The 16,388-nt window shown below is 48.7% G+C and overlaps 1 protein-coding gene across 1 annotated transcript; it reads right to left on the reverse strand.

The window, feature by feature from the left end:
- Nucleotides 1-1,802: 1,802 nt before the first annotated feature.
- SF3A1 (splicing factor 3a subunit 1) lies at nt 1,803-16,383 on the reverse strand. Its single transcript, XM_071445763.1, has 16 exons — nt 16,182-16,383; nt 14,042-14,154; nt 12,748-12,952; nt 10,777-11,034; nt 9,907-9,981; nt 9,197-9,347; nt 8,567-8,760; nt 7,858-7,975; nt 7,577-7,762; nt 7,174-7,295; nt 6,746-6,988; nt 5,637-5,847; nt 4,755-4,909; nt 3,721-3,822; nt 3,494-3,565; nt 1,803-2,457 (listed from the first exon to the last, which is right to left on the reverse strand). Exons 1-16 carry the CDS (start codon nt 16,245-16,247, stop codon nt 2,356-2,358), a joined length of 2,373 nt encoding a protein of 790 aa, XP_071301864.1. The 5' UTR covers nt 16,248-16,383; the 3' UTR covers nt 1,803-2,355.
- Between the last annotated feature and the right edge of the window lie 5 nt (nt 16,384-16,388).

Raw genomic sequence — 16,388 nt, forward strand, 5'->3', positions numbered from 1 at the left:
AACACAGCTGTACTGGGACAGTATAGATAAAATGGGCTAGACTGGGACCAGTATGGGCCATAGCAGAGCTGTACTGGCACCTGTATAAGGGGGCTGTAGCAGGGCCAGACAGCCACAGTGGGGCTGTGCTGGGGCTGTACTGGGATGGCACTGGCATTCCAGGAAGGCTGGATACTGGGACTGCAGGAGGGTTGTGCTGGGAAGCACTGGGGCAGCCACTGGGATCTGTTTCCCTCTCCACAGCTGCCCCTGCCCTGCAGATCCCACTGCTGTGTCACCTCAGAGTCCCCAGCCACAGCACCCCAGACAGGTAAAACCAGCCTGGCTCTCCCAAAAATAACACACCAAAGGATTTGGAGGAGACTGGGATGTGCTGGGACCTGTCCCAGGTAAAGCCTGCCAGGGGCAGGTCCATCCCAGCTCCAGAGCCCAGTGCTCCATTTCCTCCCTCTTACAGCACACAACAGGGGGTATTGGAAGGATTCCTCTCAAGGTGGTACCGTGCCAAAAGGAAGAGGGAATGAGGCTCCTTAAAATCAGCAACTCAACCTACTTCCAGATTTTTCTGGCAGCCAGGCCTCACCAGTCCTTGCCACTGAACTGGAAGGCTCTGATGGCGCTTGTTTTGTACCAGATCTCCACACACATAGTCTGTTGCAGCATTCATCCCTCGGATTTAGATGGAAACAGGCTGGCAAGGCTCCACTAAAATGATTTCCAGGGGGAAGTTTTCTTGCTGGAGTGCCGGTAAAGGGGCTTGGCTGAAACTGTTACCAAGGGCACAGAGGGAACAGCTCCCACCAGGAGCTCTGTGGTGCCCAGCACAGCAGGAGGAGGAACACAGGGTGACCTTCAGCACAGCCCAGCCCAGCCCCGGATACAAACACAACTTCTCCATTTCAGAGTTCTCTTGGCAGTTTTTTTCTATCCGCTCTGGAAAACCCCGCTCACTGCCTGTTTTCTCCAGGACTGTACCTATTGTCTGGTTCTGAAGGAAGAAGGGAAGTGATTATCCTGCCTTCCTGCAGGGCAGGAGCACCCTGCACCCACCATCCAGGCACAGGCTCCGCATTCCTGCAGCAGGGAGGGGAGCAGGCTGTGACAGGGACACGTGGGGACCTGTCAGAGACAACAGCTGGACACTGTGGCCAGGGAACACCTGGGCTGGGCCAGTGCCAGCCACCTTCCCCACAGCCACAGGGCTTCCTCCTGACCCCAGGGGAGCACAGCAGAGGCAGGAGGATGCAGGCTCTTCCCTCCTGCTTCATCCCTCTCTCCCCTCCTAAGCATGGAATAAAGTAAACAGGATGTTCCTATACTGCCCAACCATGACTAAAAATATATATAATAATAAATGTATGGCTTTGGGTTACCCAGAAAAACAGAGGTACCCAAATTCCAGACACCTGGCCCTTCCTGGGCACCTCATTCCATGGATTAACTTTGCTGGGTTGTGTTTCTATCAAATGCTGACTGAAGGCCCAGGAATCATCTGTTTTCCAGACCCAGATGCTCTCCAGGACCAAGAGATTCCAGCTGCAGGATATAATTGTTAAATCACATTTTCTGATGAAATTCTTGCTAAGTTCAGAGTATTTTTCCTCCCTCACACACAGACAAAAGCATTTCTTTGAAGAGGAATGACTGAGGAATACCAGGGAAACTTAAACAAGCCCCTTTTCTTGTAGCTTTTCCCAGAAATTAAGAGGATTTCCTATTGTAAACTGCTTAATTACAAATCCTGGTGTATTTCCCCATCCGGGTGCTCCAAAACCAGGCACATCCCCATTAAAAACCCCAAATCCAAGGAAGGAGAGCTCCATGTTTATTAAAACGAATCACAGGCTGTCCAGAGCAAACCCAGACCTCCTTTATCACAGGAACAGCAACACAAGCTCATGCCAAGGGAGAAAAAACTTCCAAGTCAGGGTCCATACAAGATCCAAGACAGGGAAAGAACAAGAACAAGGGGGTTAATAAGTGTGTGGAGAAGAAGTTTTCAATTAGCAGGAGGTTAAATGAAGCAGTGAGTGCTGAGGGCAGACAGATGATGCTCCTGGCCACCATAAATCCCTCAAAGATGGATCTAAACTAAGCTGGACATGACCTTGATGATGTCTTTTCCCAAGGGGATTCAAGGGAGAGCCTGCACTCAAGCAAAGCATTGATCTCTACAGACTATTCACTACTCTGACACATTTTGGGGCCCCATCAGCTTCTCATCAGTGGGGATCAGAGTCCCTCTGTTCAAACTGCTGCTGGGGGGCAGTGGGTGCAGCCCCCAAAAGGCCAGAATGGAAACAGGATTGGGAGGGTTGGGGTTACGACACGTTACATCTCAGGGCTCCACATCTCCTATTTCTTCCTGCCTCCTCTCTCTTTGAGTGCCAGGTGAATCAGAGAGCCACTGGTCATGTTGTAATAAGCCAGGGAGTTGGAATCCTTGATGAAGATGCCCTGAGGGGAGGAGAAAAGGATAAAAAACCCACGAAAGAGCAGTCAGAGCACAAACCTCAGTGTTGCCTTCCCACAGAATCCTACCCAGATCCCAACCCTCCTGCTGTACACTCAGAGCAGGGGGATGACAGAACACTGCAGGCTTTGGAGACCCCAGAGAGATTCCAGTGTCCAAGGTGGACACTGGAGGTGGGTACAGAATCCTAGAATAGTTTGGGACCCTAAAGATCCCCCATCCACCCCCCTTGCCATGGGCAGGGACTCTTTCCACTAGACCAGCCAATATAGACAATGTGGCTCCTACAACACACAGATAAGGAGTCACCACAAGGGGAGTTACTCAGACTCCACTCTCCCCCCACTTTTTATTTTTTTCCCTTAAAAATAATCAGCTCAGCTCCCCTACTTGTTAAGGGTTAACAGAGTATCTGCCCACAGATGAACTCTGAGGAGACAAGTGCACAAAGTTCACTGCTTAGGCAGCAGGTTGTGCCTGCCTGGGCACATGCATGACTGGAAATAAGTCATTAAAAAGGAATGGGGCTTTTCTCACAGCTCTGGCTCCCAGAGGAAGACAGAGAAGAGAGAGTGAGCCCTTCCCTTCCCTGTTCTGGAGAAAGCCTTCCCTGAGCTGCCAGGGTTCCAAAGCACGCTCGCCCACCTCCCCGAGCACACAGCAGAGCTGTGGGAGCAGGCTGCTGCAGTTAAATGTCAAAAAAAAAAAAAACCAAATCAAAACAACAAACTCTAATAAAACAGGAGGCTGATTTCAGAGAAAGCCACACCAAGTTCAGAGGACTCATCTCCAGCAGCAACAATGTGAAAATCCACTGATTTAATCACTTATAAAAGCCTGTCCTGCTGTAACAGAGGGCAGATCTGTCACAGCTGTGCTGTGCAGGCAGGAAAACCATTCCCTTTGCTCTTCCAGTACCTCAGAGTGCATTAAATTATACATTATAATTTTTCTTTTTAAAAAGGTCATGTGAGAGAATGCATTGAATAAACAACCAGTATTTGAAGACCTTATACCCACCTCATACTGCAGCTTCTGCTTCCCAGCTGGCATCCCTGTGGCCTCGTGGATCTTAACCTTTATAACAGACACCTGGGGAGGATCAAAGGGCTCCTTCAGAGCTTTTGTCCCAGCCCTGCTCCCCAGCCCCGTGGAGCTGCAGTGTGGGGAGCAGGCTGAGCTCCCAGCTGCTGCTCTCTCACAGGCAGCACATGGAGCAGGGCAGGGCAGGAGGATGAGCTACATGCCTGGTCTGAGAGGGGCAGGGTGAACACCAGCACTTGGCCATTCAGCTTCCATTCCGTCTTGTCCTGCATGTTGGGAACCTGGACTTTGACCGTGACTGGGCCCTATGGGAAAACACAGATAAAGTCTCTCAGGGCTGTGATAACACAGCACCAGACTAAGTGTTCGTTTCCATATCTTGGTTCCTCAGTAAACACACTGAAATGTGTTTACAAGTTACTCCAGTGCTCCCACAGTAAAACATTTGGTTGGATTTCTCTCCCTTTTGGGTGCCATCTATCAAGCACCACATGCGCTGACGGTGTCACAGGCAAGGGTGTGAAGCACAGAGACAGCTTCTCCATGCACATGAAACCACAGAATCAGATTGGTTTGGGTTGGAAAGGACCTTAAAGTCCTTCCAGTCCCACGCTCTGCCATGGCCATAGGACACCTTCCACTAACCCAGGGTGCTCCAAGCCCTGTCCAACCAAGGACACTTCAAGGATGGGGCAGCCACAACTGCTCTGGGTACCCTGTGCCAGGGCCTCTCCACCTTCCCAGGGAACAATTCCTTCCCAGTATCCCATCTAAATCTCCTCTTTTACTTTAAATATTGCCAGAAAAACCATACAGTCCTTCCTAAGGATTTAAAACTTCTCCTGTGACAGTGGCACTCCTCAGGAAGGAATGAAGGCTCACATTTAGCTCACCTTGTTATGGAATACACCACCTTACCCTACTATCATGCTGGCAATGATACTCTAATCTCTTTGCATCTCCAGCTTAGCCCTCCTCTCTTTAAAAGCTCATTAGCAACTTTAGTTCTTCTCTGCATTATAACCTACCTCTCACTGCCCTTAATTACAGAAGAGCATTATCCCACCTGTGTAGCTCTTCCCAACAAGAGACAAAGGAGTTTGGTTTGCTCAGGAATGACAAGAGAAAGGAGATACCTCAAAAGTCCTTTTCTTGCCAGGTATTTTTGCCCCTCTGTGCTTTACAGCCCCTTTGGAGGTGGAATGGAGCAGCCCAGGACTCTGAGCCACACATGTACCTTGTTCCTGCGCAGAAATTCCTCCTCTGGAATCAGGCTGTCCTCACTCTTCAGTTTCTTGGAGACTGGCTCATCCTCCATGGGTGGCGGGGGGTGGACGGGAGGCATCGGTGCCGGGGACGGGACCGGAGCCACAGGAGGAGCAGGGACAAAGGCTGGAATGGGCAGGGGACACACAGCACAACCCACAGTCACCCCCTGAGTGCACAGCAAACACCCCCTCACAATAAAAACGCTTTGAGCAGAGCAGCACAGGCTGAAAATAAATACCACAATACATGGAGGAAGTTACAACCAACAGCAACATGCAAACTTCAAACATTCAGAGAGCTCTTATATTGGGAAGCATTCCAGGAAGAGATAACAAGGCATGAGAGCTTCCTGCAGATCTTGCAAAAAAAGAACACGCTCTCAGTTTGGCAGGCAGCGGTGCCAGCTCCTCCAGTTAGGGAAGAAAAGAAGATGAAAAAAAGGAAGAATTGCTTCTTACATCATGTTTTTTAACTTCAAAGCACCTAATGAGGAAAAGGGCCAGCAAAAAGCTTTTCCTCCAGCAGCAGCAGCTTCTGTACAGAGCTGTAACACCCACTGAGGTGCTGGCAGCTTCTCTTTACCCTGCATTCTTAATTTTCACCTGGGCAGGCTCCTGGGGCCACAGGACTCCCTGCATTTCACGGTGCAGGAAGAGCCTTGAGCCCAAAAGCAGGACTAGGTAAGCCATACCAAACACCCCCAAACTCTTAACAACACAACTTGGTGCCTGCAGTCCCAGCTACACACCAGAACCAGGGCACAGGAGGAAAAAGACTCCAAGCTGAAGCCCACTCTAAAGGAATCACCCAACAATTCCCCAGGAAAACTGAAGCCACCGAAGCCACTGACCTGTGGGGACGATCATGGGGGGCGGGCGGGGGCTCATGATGGGGGGAGCAGAGGGGGGCATGGGCACCACGTTGATGCGGGGGGTGTGGATGATGGGAGGCATGGGGGTGGCTATGACAGATCCCGGGGGCAGCCGGACCACGGACGTCATGGGGGGGCGAGGCATGACTGGCACTGCAGAAACCACGGCGGCACGGACAGGAGGAGGCATCTGCAGAGAGAAGGTGAAGCTGCTCAGCAGGAATGCCAGGGCTGCCCACAGCCCCAGGTAAAGTAACAGGGAAACACAGAAACACGGGTCCTGATGTATAGAACTTGCAGGGAGCCTTAATGGCCCCACCATATGGGCAACCCAAGCTGCTCTGAACAGGCACAGAAACCTCATTAACAGATTAAAGGGGTCCTCCTTCCCTCCCCGCTGTGGGATCAGACCTCCAGGCAATTAATTCCTTTGCTAAATTGCTGTTTGGGACTCACAGCAGATCCCTTCTTGTTGCTTTGATTTTTTAAGATTTTTTAAGCTTTCTGATGTTAACGTTTTTGTAGCGAACTTTTTTACACACTTTCTGTAAGTAACTCATTGTTTTGCATTCTTTTATAAAAAAGGAGACAGTTGATAAACTGTTAGTTTGTCTAGTGCTGTTGGAGAGGTGGCACTGTCACCCTCCAACCTACTGTCACTTTTGGAAATCTATAAATGTTAGAGTCAGAAAATAAACTTCTCTTTTTTCTTCACCTCGAAAACAGCAGCATGCGCTTGTGTTCTTCCGTGTCCTATACCAACACTTCTTACCTTGGGCTGCCTTTGTCCAACATCACTCTACACCTACAAAGGCCCCCAGCCATCCCTTTCTTAGCCATATTCTCTGCCTCCAAAATCCCAGCTGATCCCAGTCTTTTTGTTACCTCAAAGGTAAAAACTCCACCTAAGTATGATATTCCATTTTAAACAGCAAGTTCAATAAGGTTCTTCTAATATTTCCAAACTACTCTTAAACCACAAACTTCCCACAAAATCATCTTCCATGCCAGCACACTTGCCCTCCACCAGGACCCCTCCTAATTAATTACAGCCCCAGTAATTGGCTTCTGAGAGCCCAAACACTCACGGTGGGTGGGCGAGGTACAGATGTGATGGGCTGGGCACTGGCAGGGGGGTTGGAGGCTGAGGAAGGAGGGGGTGGCTGGGGTATCTCATTGGGTTTGCTGGGCCCAATTTTCTCCTTGCTGTCATCCTCTGGCACCAGTCCCTTGGCCTTGTGGATGGCTTCAATTTGCTCTTGCAGAGTTATATTGGCCTGAGCAGCCTGCTGTGTGCGGGCCATGCTGCCTGAGTGGCCATCCCAGGTCACCTGAGAGAGTAAAATAAATCAGATTAACCCAACCTGGCCAGACTGCAAAGAAATCCAGAGAGCACATCTTCATAGAAATAAAAAAATTCAAGACTCTTGTGTCTTTGAGCATTCACAATGATACAGGAACCTATTATAAAAAGAACTCCAACCAATCAAACACAAATTCCCAATTCCTACTCTACCTTTTCCTCTGGTTTCTGGATCTCTTCTTCACCAATCTTTTTACCAATGGCAGTCTCCTCTACACCAAAGATATCAGTACGACGCTCTGCCAGCTGCTTCAGGCTGCTCTCAATATCCAAACCTGAGGGAAAAAGAGCAATTCTTATCTCAAGGAATAAAACCAAGCCTCTTACTGATCTATTAGTTGATACCTAGTGATGCTCTTTTCACACAGAATATTCTGAGTCAGAAGGGACCACAAGGACCTTTAAAGTCCAACTTTCCTTTTTTTTGGAAAGATACTGCCCAGCAACAGCTGACAAACATTCCCATCTCATTCTCCCAGAAAGGCCATCACACACAGAGCTCCATTTCAGATGGTCCTGCTCAGTGAGGGGCTGTGCAATCAGTGCTCAAGCTGACCTGGGGCATAGACCTCGTCATCGCTCTGCTTCTCCCGGATGGATCGATCCCGCTGCTCCAGCCACCGGGGATCCAGGAGCCCAATCCTCATGTGCTCCTGCATTTTACTGGCAGGAATCTTTTCTCCAGTGATGGGAGACACCAGGTACTCATCAGGAGCCGGGGCGGGTGGCAACGGTTTTGAGGCTAGGAGAACAAAACCACAGTGTTGGTTCAGTCTAGAAACAAATGGTTTGGGATTCTTCAGGAAGAAATAAAGGTGGTTTTTCAGTTTGATTTACCTTTGGGATCGTAATCTTTCCGCACAATGACCTGATCTGGTGTGGGAGGGAGTGGGGGTGGCATTGGGGTTTCTGGAGGAGGAGGAACCTTCTGACCTTCATCTTCATCATCTGACCCCTTATTGAAAGGAAACAAAAATCACAACCAAGTTCCAGCGGTCAAATTCCTTTGAGACATCCTACACAGTGCTTAAGAACAGACTATGCAGCTTCAAAGCAGTGGAGCTGTTTTGGACACCTATGGCACAGTGGTTCCTCTGGATCATGATTCAGAAATTCAGCAGCCCCAGAAGAGGAAGCAAATATTCCTCAGCTTCCACATAACAGCAGCCCTGTGCACAGGGGCTCACAGTTAACCACACTCTTGTTCCCTGTTACCAGAAAAACAGCTTACAGTGGGCAGAGGCTAAGATGAGTCATCTTTCAGTGCTCCAGACTCTGGGCACAAAATAGCCTGAAAGATTTAAAACCACAGAAATATAAAATCCACACCGCTGGGTGCCAAGATTACTTGATTTCTCTCTTGGAACTTGTATTATCATGGAAAACATAAAAAAAACAACCTTATTCTGGCAGTAACAGGTTGTTTGGAGATGTCATCAGAGGGAAATTTCATTTCCTCAAGAAACTGAAGAATTATTTACAGTGAAAGTGGAGACCATCATAAACCACATGAACTTCAGGGGACAAAATCCTATTGTCCAGTTACCTCATCCATATCCTGCACTTGTGTGTCCTGATCCAGCTGGGCTGGAGGCTCATCTGTTTTCTCTTGCTTTTCATCTTCCTCATCTGATTCCACCTCCATCTCCACCTCCTCACTTTCCCCAAACTTCTCATAACGCTCCTGGATCAGGATTCGAGCTCCCAGCTCTTCTGGAGTGGTGGGAGGAGGGAAATTCCCTACAATGCAGAAAACAGAGCTTCTGTTTCTCTATCCCATTACATTACTCAACACACACTGACAGAAATACCAATTCTTCAACAGAAAGCAGTGGCAACAAAATCCTTGGCAGCCACAGGATGAGGAAGGGAATGGATGGAGTCTATACAAACATCAGCATGACACATGAAGATAAAGTGACTTATAAATGGAAGCACTACTAGAAAGTGGGACAAGCTCTGGTATCCTGGTGGAAGTGGAGAAGTGAACACAACTGCAGTCCTGGACTTCCTTCAAGGAGAACATCAGTGACTCCAGAGAAAAACAACAGCCTTGCAAAATGTCAGTGTAAGGCTTTTCCCTTCAACTCTGAAGGATAAAAATGCTGTAAACCCCAATGTCTGCCTAAAAATGGCACTTCAGGACACATTTCCTGACAACATTTAGCATCAGTACCTTGCTCATTGGGCTGGAAGTCAACTGTTTCCACAACCACAAAGTCGTGCCAGTCAATTTGGGCATAAGCCACACGCTCCTTCTCCTTCTCCTCCTCCTCCTTCTTTCTCTCTCGCTCCTGGAACTTGGCCCACTCCACTCTGTAATAGACCTGCAGGAGCAGACCGAGCATGGTGTCAGACAGGGAACAGCACAGCCATCCCACTGCTGGTTTGCAAATGAAAGGAAGAACAGCTGGAGCAGTGTCAGGCTGAGATCAGGGCAAGGTTCTTCCCCCAGAGGGTGCTGGCACTGCCCAGGGAATGGGCACAGCCCCGAGGCTGCCAGAGCTCCAGGAGCCTTTGGGCAGCACTGCCAGGGATGGACAGGGTGGGATTGTTGGGGGTCTGGGCAGGGACAGGGGCTGGGCTGGATGGTGGGGTCCTTCCCACTCAGGATATTCCAGGATTCCACTTTGTAACCACTTGGAAATGGGCTTGTGCAGTATCTCTGTGCTGCCACAAACTACCCCCAATACAAACACCAGCTGCAGCTTAAAGCAACTCTGAGCCCCCTGTACTAAAGTGACAGCAAGTGACACAACCATTTTATTCTCTTTGGCTTGTTGGCAGCATGTTGTTTGCTGCCAACAAGCCAAAAACATGGAAAGAGAAAAAAATCAAAACATAACCAAAATGCTTCAGCATTTTTTCAAATTTTTTATGGAATACCTGATCCAGGACTTCCTTGGGATTTTCAGCCTCCTTCTTGAGCTTGAGGAGCAAGCCCTTTGGTGGGATCAAGATCTGAAACACATTTTGCATGACAGTTGGTGACAGTTCTTTGTGCCAAAGCCTCTTTCAGAGCAATTATTCCCTTTCCACACTGCTAAAAATACCAGCAGACCCCCAGGACTATATCCCTTTTAATCTACTGCAGCCCTCTCATTCATTACCACTCATCCCTGCCCTTCAAAATATAAATTTCCAATTTATATTATATCTATATATATAATATTATATATAATTATACTTATTTATTCTATATATATTTATATTTATGTATATTTTTCTATTATATATTATATATTTATATATAATATATAAATAAAATAAATATAAATAAAATGAACGCTATTATATATCTATATAATTATATTATATATAATATAATTATATAATATACATAATTATATATATAATATAATTATATATAATATTATTATATTATATGATATGATTATATATAATATATATTATATAATTATATATAATATAATTTAATATATAATTATATATGTTAAATATAATATTATGTAGTATATATAATATTATATTTATATTATTATATGAACTTCCAAATATCCTCCAGGTTTAAAAAAAAAGAAAAGAAAACAAACTTTATTGAGATTACAATAGTGTGTGGTACATTTAGGTGAGAGCCCACTGTGTTCTGCACAATATCCCCTCTGAAGAGTAGGATTTCAAGGATGGATTCCTGGATATTTCCAGCCTGACTGGTTTGTAGGGCTTCATCAGCCCTCTGAACTCCTTCCTGCTGTGGAAGGAATCCCCCTGCCTGGAGTCCCTTTGTGTAAGTACCTTTGTGTACTGCTCCACCAGCTTGGTGAAGTAGTTGAAGAGGCTGTGCTGGGGGCGCAGGAAATCAAACTGGTAATTCCTCTGCTCCTTCTGCATGAGCTGGGTCAGGAACTGCCTCCCGTTGCGGGCCACGAACTGCGCCGTGAGCTTCACCACGTCCAGGTCGAAGGCCGAGATGGACGGAGGGTCCGCGATGAACTCGAACTCGGGCGGGGGCTCCTTGGGAACCACGGTCTCCTGGATCACCTGGGCCTGCACCTGCAGGAGAACACACGGCCCTGTGACTTCCTGGGGTGCCTTGGGAAGGCTGAGCTAGAACAGAGGCCACACAGTGTCAGAACTCAGATCATCCCTCCAGGACCCCTGCCAGGGGGCTCAGAGACCCTGGCAAATCACCAGCTTTGTATGAAGACCTGAAAGCCACAGAAGTTTAAGTAGTGTAATAATAAAATTATCACTAGGTGAAAAAGTAGATTTTGGGGTTTTCAGAAGGCAAGATGGAGGGACTTGAGTGTGTCCAGCCTTTCTTCTTCTTCTTCTCTACCTCCATCTTCTGCTGTGATGTTGGCACTTTGGGATTGGTTTAGAATAGAAACTCACTGTCTAACACAGGTGATAGGTATTGGAAAGTAATTGTAAACATGTTATAACTAGTTTGTAGTATAAAGAGATAACACCACCCCAGCAGCAGTTAGAGTGCCTCTGGCTGTCCTGCTGGACAGACCTCAGCTGGATGGGAGAAAAATGTTTCTAGATGAGATGCAATAAACAACTCTGAGCCCGAGAAATGAAGAGCCCTGACTCCTTCTCCAAACGTGCAGGATGAAACAGAGACTGCTCACGTGTCCTGGGGCTGCAATAAACTGTGAACTCCTGAGAAGACAGAGCTAAAGGATAAAGTAGGGATTTTGCCCACCTTGGGCAGCACAACTCAAAATGGCCACAAAATGGGCAACAGGTCATGGGGTCTCCCGTTTTTATAAATTTTGCTCCATTTGAATATTGGAGTTAATTGTCCAATTACAGCTTTAGCCCATGCAGTCCCATCCTTGTTTTCTCTCTTCAGTCCTTGTTGTTTGTGCTCTTGGGCCTGAAATTTGGATCATTTGTTCTTGGTCCCCAGCTAGAGAAGGAATTGTTTTGTCTCCCTGCTCTGTGCAGAGAGCTCACCATCCCCTCATATGAAGCCTAGACTTACACACTTAAGCAAATGAAAATCTGAAAAATACAAAAGCTAAAACCTGAGGCATCACCTGCAAGGAACAGTCACCAAACACTCAGGAGAATATTTTTTTTTCTCCAGCTGCTGCAGGAAAGCAATGCCAGTTGCCATCCTGGCAGGTGCAAGGATGAGAAATCATCAGGTATAATTTAATACTATTAATATATTGTTCCAACAGCAAACAGATTTGGAATGTATCAGGCCTTTGCTATAGGCCTGCCAGGGCCAGCAGTGTGGCTGCTGGCCACGCCAAGCATGGAAAAGCCCTGGATTCACTCCATGCCCTTTTCCCACCCAGAATGTTTAAAGGCACAGCTGAACAAGGTGAGCAGCATTTTGTACCCCAAGTTTTAAGGGGAGGTTGATCCTTCTACAAAACTGCATGCAACAAGGCCAAACAGAACTCCAAGGGATTCCCAAGGCTTGCTTCTGCCCCATCCAGTCCAAGTGATCCCTGGTGTAAGTACTTTTTAAGTCAATACAGAGCTAAACTTAATTAACACGAACCAGTTAAACTGTATATTGGCAGTTTAAAACAGCATTGAGTTACCAGCACCTGGGAGATGCACATCTGCATCAAAACAAAGCCCCAGACACTCAACTCCAAGCCTGTCACTGCTGGCATTTTGACAACTGTACAACCACTGCTCCTTCTTGACTTTCAAACTTCCTTCCTTCTCAACACCAGGCTGTGACACCACTCCAAAGTGACCAAATTCTTCCCCAAAAGGATGAAAAGGAACCCTCACCTTCTGTGGGAGCTGCTGCTGGGCACTCTGCTGCTGCTGCATGACCTTGGGGATGGCAGCCGAGGGCTCCTGGGCTTTGCCCTCCTTGAACTCGCTGACCTTGTGCCGGTAGTAGGCATGGTAAGGGTCGTTGGGGTTCAGGAAGTTGAACTTGGGGTTATTTATTTCATTCTGACGAATTCGGGCTTCAAATTCTGGACCATTTCTGGGGAGCAAGAAGAAAATTTGTTTAGATCATCATCAACTCAAGGGTAAATGTCTCTGTCAGACTGGGACATGTTGAGGCACCAGCCCCTTGAAGATCATTTTCTCTCTCACATGTGAGGAGTTTCTCCCTCAGCAGCTCCCACCCAGCTGGACATACACAGTTTAGATGCAATTGTCCCCTTAATTCTGTCTTTAATGTGAATATTAAATATTCATACTCACAACTGTTCCACAGTCACATCTGTCTGCACTCAAAGGTCATTGCCACCACTGACTGAAGTTTACAGTTAGGAAGCATGAAGTTGACAAGTTACTACATCAATTTTATCTGCTCTATTAACAAGTTCTCAAGACTAATTTCAGTTCCAGAACCATCATATAAGGAAAAAAAAGCAGGTAAACATCAGCCTGTGCAGGGACTGACCAGCCCAGAGTGCTGCATTCAGGAGCCCCAGCCCAGGTAACACCCCCTCCTCCCACCTGAAGCACGAGCCAGCTATTTCAGGGCAGTTTGAGAAAATTCCCAGCTGCCACAGGGTGTTCCTCTTCATATTCTCTGGATATCTCCCAGTCTCATTTAGACATTCCACCTCCTCCAAAAGAGGAGGTCTCTGCAATCCCAAGGGATAAACACAGTCCCTTATGCTCAGAAGCAGCCAACACTCCTTGGCAGCACTTTGGAGATGAGTTACACAATAAGGGTTTGACTGGAGCAGCGTTTAGTAATTCTCTGAAACCAAACCCCACCACATTTCAGCACTAAAACACAGCCATGACTCCTGTACCAAGGCTCCCTTTGCACCTGGAATTTGGTTTCCCCTTCAGATCATTCAGAACAGGCCCCGTTACCCAGTTATTGCAGCACCCACTGCACATTTGAACAAGGATTTTATTTATTTACTACCACTTTCTCCAGCAAAGGGTGCCTTACACCCTCTTCAGTAGAATATTGTTTCTTTTCCAGTCTCAATCCTTAAATCTTGTATGCAAAACCACAAAACTGGGACCTGCTTCAGCTTCTAGAGCTGCACTGAACAGCAGAAGGATGAAAATGCCAGGAGAAAGAGACACCAGCAGTGCCACTCACCTGGCTACAAAGCTGGCAGTCTTGTCCACAATATTCCTGACCTCTGGAGGAGGGTAAATAATCCCCACCACAGGCTTGGCTGGTGCTGCCTCCTCTTTAGGCTCCTCTTCTGGCTGTAATAAAGAAAGTTTCATTGCAAAAGGTGAAGGGGTGTCAGGATCAGGCATTCCAAACACTCCCAATGGCACAGAGGAACCTTTATCCATCCTCCTCCTCCTCAGTCACTGAACTGGCTGAAGAATCTGGAGCATCCACCCCACCTATTCCTTGGATTCTCAGGGGCACCTCCTGCAGGGGCAGGGACAGCAGGACAACAGGGAAGGTGCCTCAATGGGAATCACAACAATTTTCCCTGTATCAGCCTTGACCCCAAGGCTGTTTTTAAATGCTGAGCCAGGAGTCTCCAGTAACATTTCCAGGAATAATTCATCATTCCTCACCAGCTGTGGAAGTTCTGTATCTTCCTAGGGGACCTGAATTATTAACTCCACATTAAATAAATCACAGCTTTTAATGCCATTGTAGTTGCAACAGAAGCTGATTTGAAGAGAAAATCTCCAACAGAGTGTTCTTCTGATGTTACAGAAAGATCCAAACTAAAATCTCAGAACCCTCCCTGTGGATTGCTCTGTATTCCAGTAAAACCAGGAGCTGCCTTTGCAGGATACTAAAGATGCTGCTTCTCTTTCCTCACCAGGCAGCTCCAAGAAATGGTGTTATAAACAAGGACAGATCTGCTGGAAATGTTTATAATCCTAACAGGGACAGCCAGGGATAACTTAAAATCCAGGTAGAGCTCCCAGCTCTGACAAATCCATGGAGAATCCAAGCCAGAAAATGGTCTCAGGCCAAACTGGTCCCTGGCAGTGCCCAAGGCCAGGCTGGACAGGGCTTGGAGCAGCCTGGGACAGTGGAAGGTGTCCCTGCCCTGGCAGGGGTGGCACTGGATGGGCTTTAAGGTCCCTCCCAATGCAAACCATTCCATAAATACAACCCTAACAAAGTGTGTTAAGAGAAAGGCACCAGGAACATTTCTAGCTTTTATTCCCACTCCCTCAGAACATCATCTTGAGGAGCTGAAGGATGGGGCAGCATCACACTCGAGATATTTTATTTAACAGTGATGCCAAGTTGCCTTGGTAACCTCTGTGCATAAAAGCCACTGGGTTTTTAGGGGGAATCCAAATTTTCCAAGGATCTCAGTAAGATCAGCTCCCTGACAGCTCCAAGAGTGCTGATGCTGCTGTGTGAGAGTCAGGACAGCAGCTCCAGCCCTGTGGGAGCTGAATTCCCATCTCAGAAATGCAAGAGGAATGAATATTCCCATCTCAGGCTACAAACAACATGAAAATGGCCAAGGGAGAAAGGATCTGGGAGGGTGCTGGGACACACAGCCCTGCCACGCTCTCTCAGACTTTCAATCCCTCCACACATCATTCCTGGAGCCAGGGCAGCTCCCCCAGATCCTGGGCACCCCCCACACTCACTGCAGCCACAGCCCTGGGGCACTGCCAGGGAAGGGCTCAGCTCCTGCCCAGCCCCAGCAGGATCCCGCTGTCTCCAAGGCATCCTGGAATGGTTTGGGTGGGAAGGCAACCTGGAGCTCACCTCACCCCTCCCACTATCCCAAGCTCCTGGTCTTGGGCACTGCCAGGGATCCAGGGCCTGCCCACCCTGCCAGGGAACAATTCCCAATTCCCAGTATCCCATCCAGCCCTGCCCTCTGGCAGTGGGAGCCATTCTCTGTGTCCTGTCCCTCCATCCCTTGTCCCCAGTCCCTCTGCAGCTCTCCTGGAGCCCCTTTAGGCCCTGCAAGGGGCTCTGAGGTGTCCCTGGAGCCTTCTCCTCTCCAGGTGAGCACCCCCAGCTCTCCCAGCCTGGCTCCAGCCCTTGGAGCATCTCTGTGGCTTCCTCTGGGCTCTCTCCAGCAGCTCCAGGTCCCTCCTGTGCGGGTCCCAGGGCTGGGCCAGCTCTGCAGGTGGGGTCTCACGCGAGCGGGGCACAGGGGTCACTGCAGCGCTCCGGACTAAACCGCAGCTCCCCCAGCCCAGCGCAGCCCGGTCCGTGAGGGCCCCGCTCCCATTCCCCGGGGTTCGCGCCATCCCCGCTCCCCTCCCTCACTGCCCCTCCCCTCCCGCACCGGTTTGCTCTCGGCGGGGGGCGCGGGCTGCGCCGGAGGCACAGCCTGCACGGGTCCGGCGGGCATGGCGGTGCCGGGGCCGGGGGCTCCGCGCCGGGCGGGGCCGATCGAGGGGCGGGCGAGGCTCGGGCCGAAGCAGCGGCGGCGGCGGCACCGACTGGGACGAAATGGCGGCGACGGGCGCTGTGCCGCGCGTGCGCGCCGGAA

The sequence above is a fragment of the Agelaius tricolor genome, unplaced genomic scaffold (assembly GCF_023055355.1).
Source record: "Agelaius tricolor isolate 1412-34295 unplaced genomic scaffold, bAgeTri1.0.p SCAF_20, whole genome shotgun sequence".
NCBI lineage: Eukaryota > Metazoa > Chordata > Aves > Passeriformes > Icteridae > Agelaius > Agelaius tricolor.

What these genes read in the sequence shown, in the direction of transcription:
- SF3A1 (XM_071445763.1), bottom strand. Translation starts at nt 16,247, where the DNA reads ATGCCCGCCGGACCCGTGCAGGCTGTGCCTCCGGCGCAGCCCGCGCCC. An exon ending in AGCAGCAGCTCCCACAGAAG is followed by an intron (nt 11,035 to 12,747) that starts GTGAGGGTTCCT and finishes GTTCTCCTGCAG; the next exon opens with GTGCAGGCCCAGGTGATCCA. An exon ending in AAGTGCAGGATATGGATGAG is followed by an intron (nt 7,976 to 8,566) that starts GTAACTGGACAA and finishes CCTTTCAATAAG; the next exon opens with GGGTCAGATGATGAAGATGA.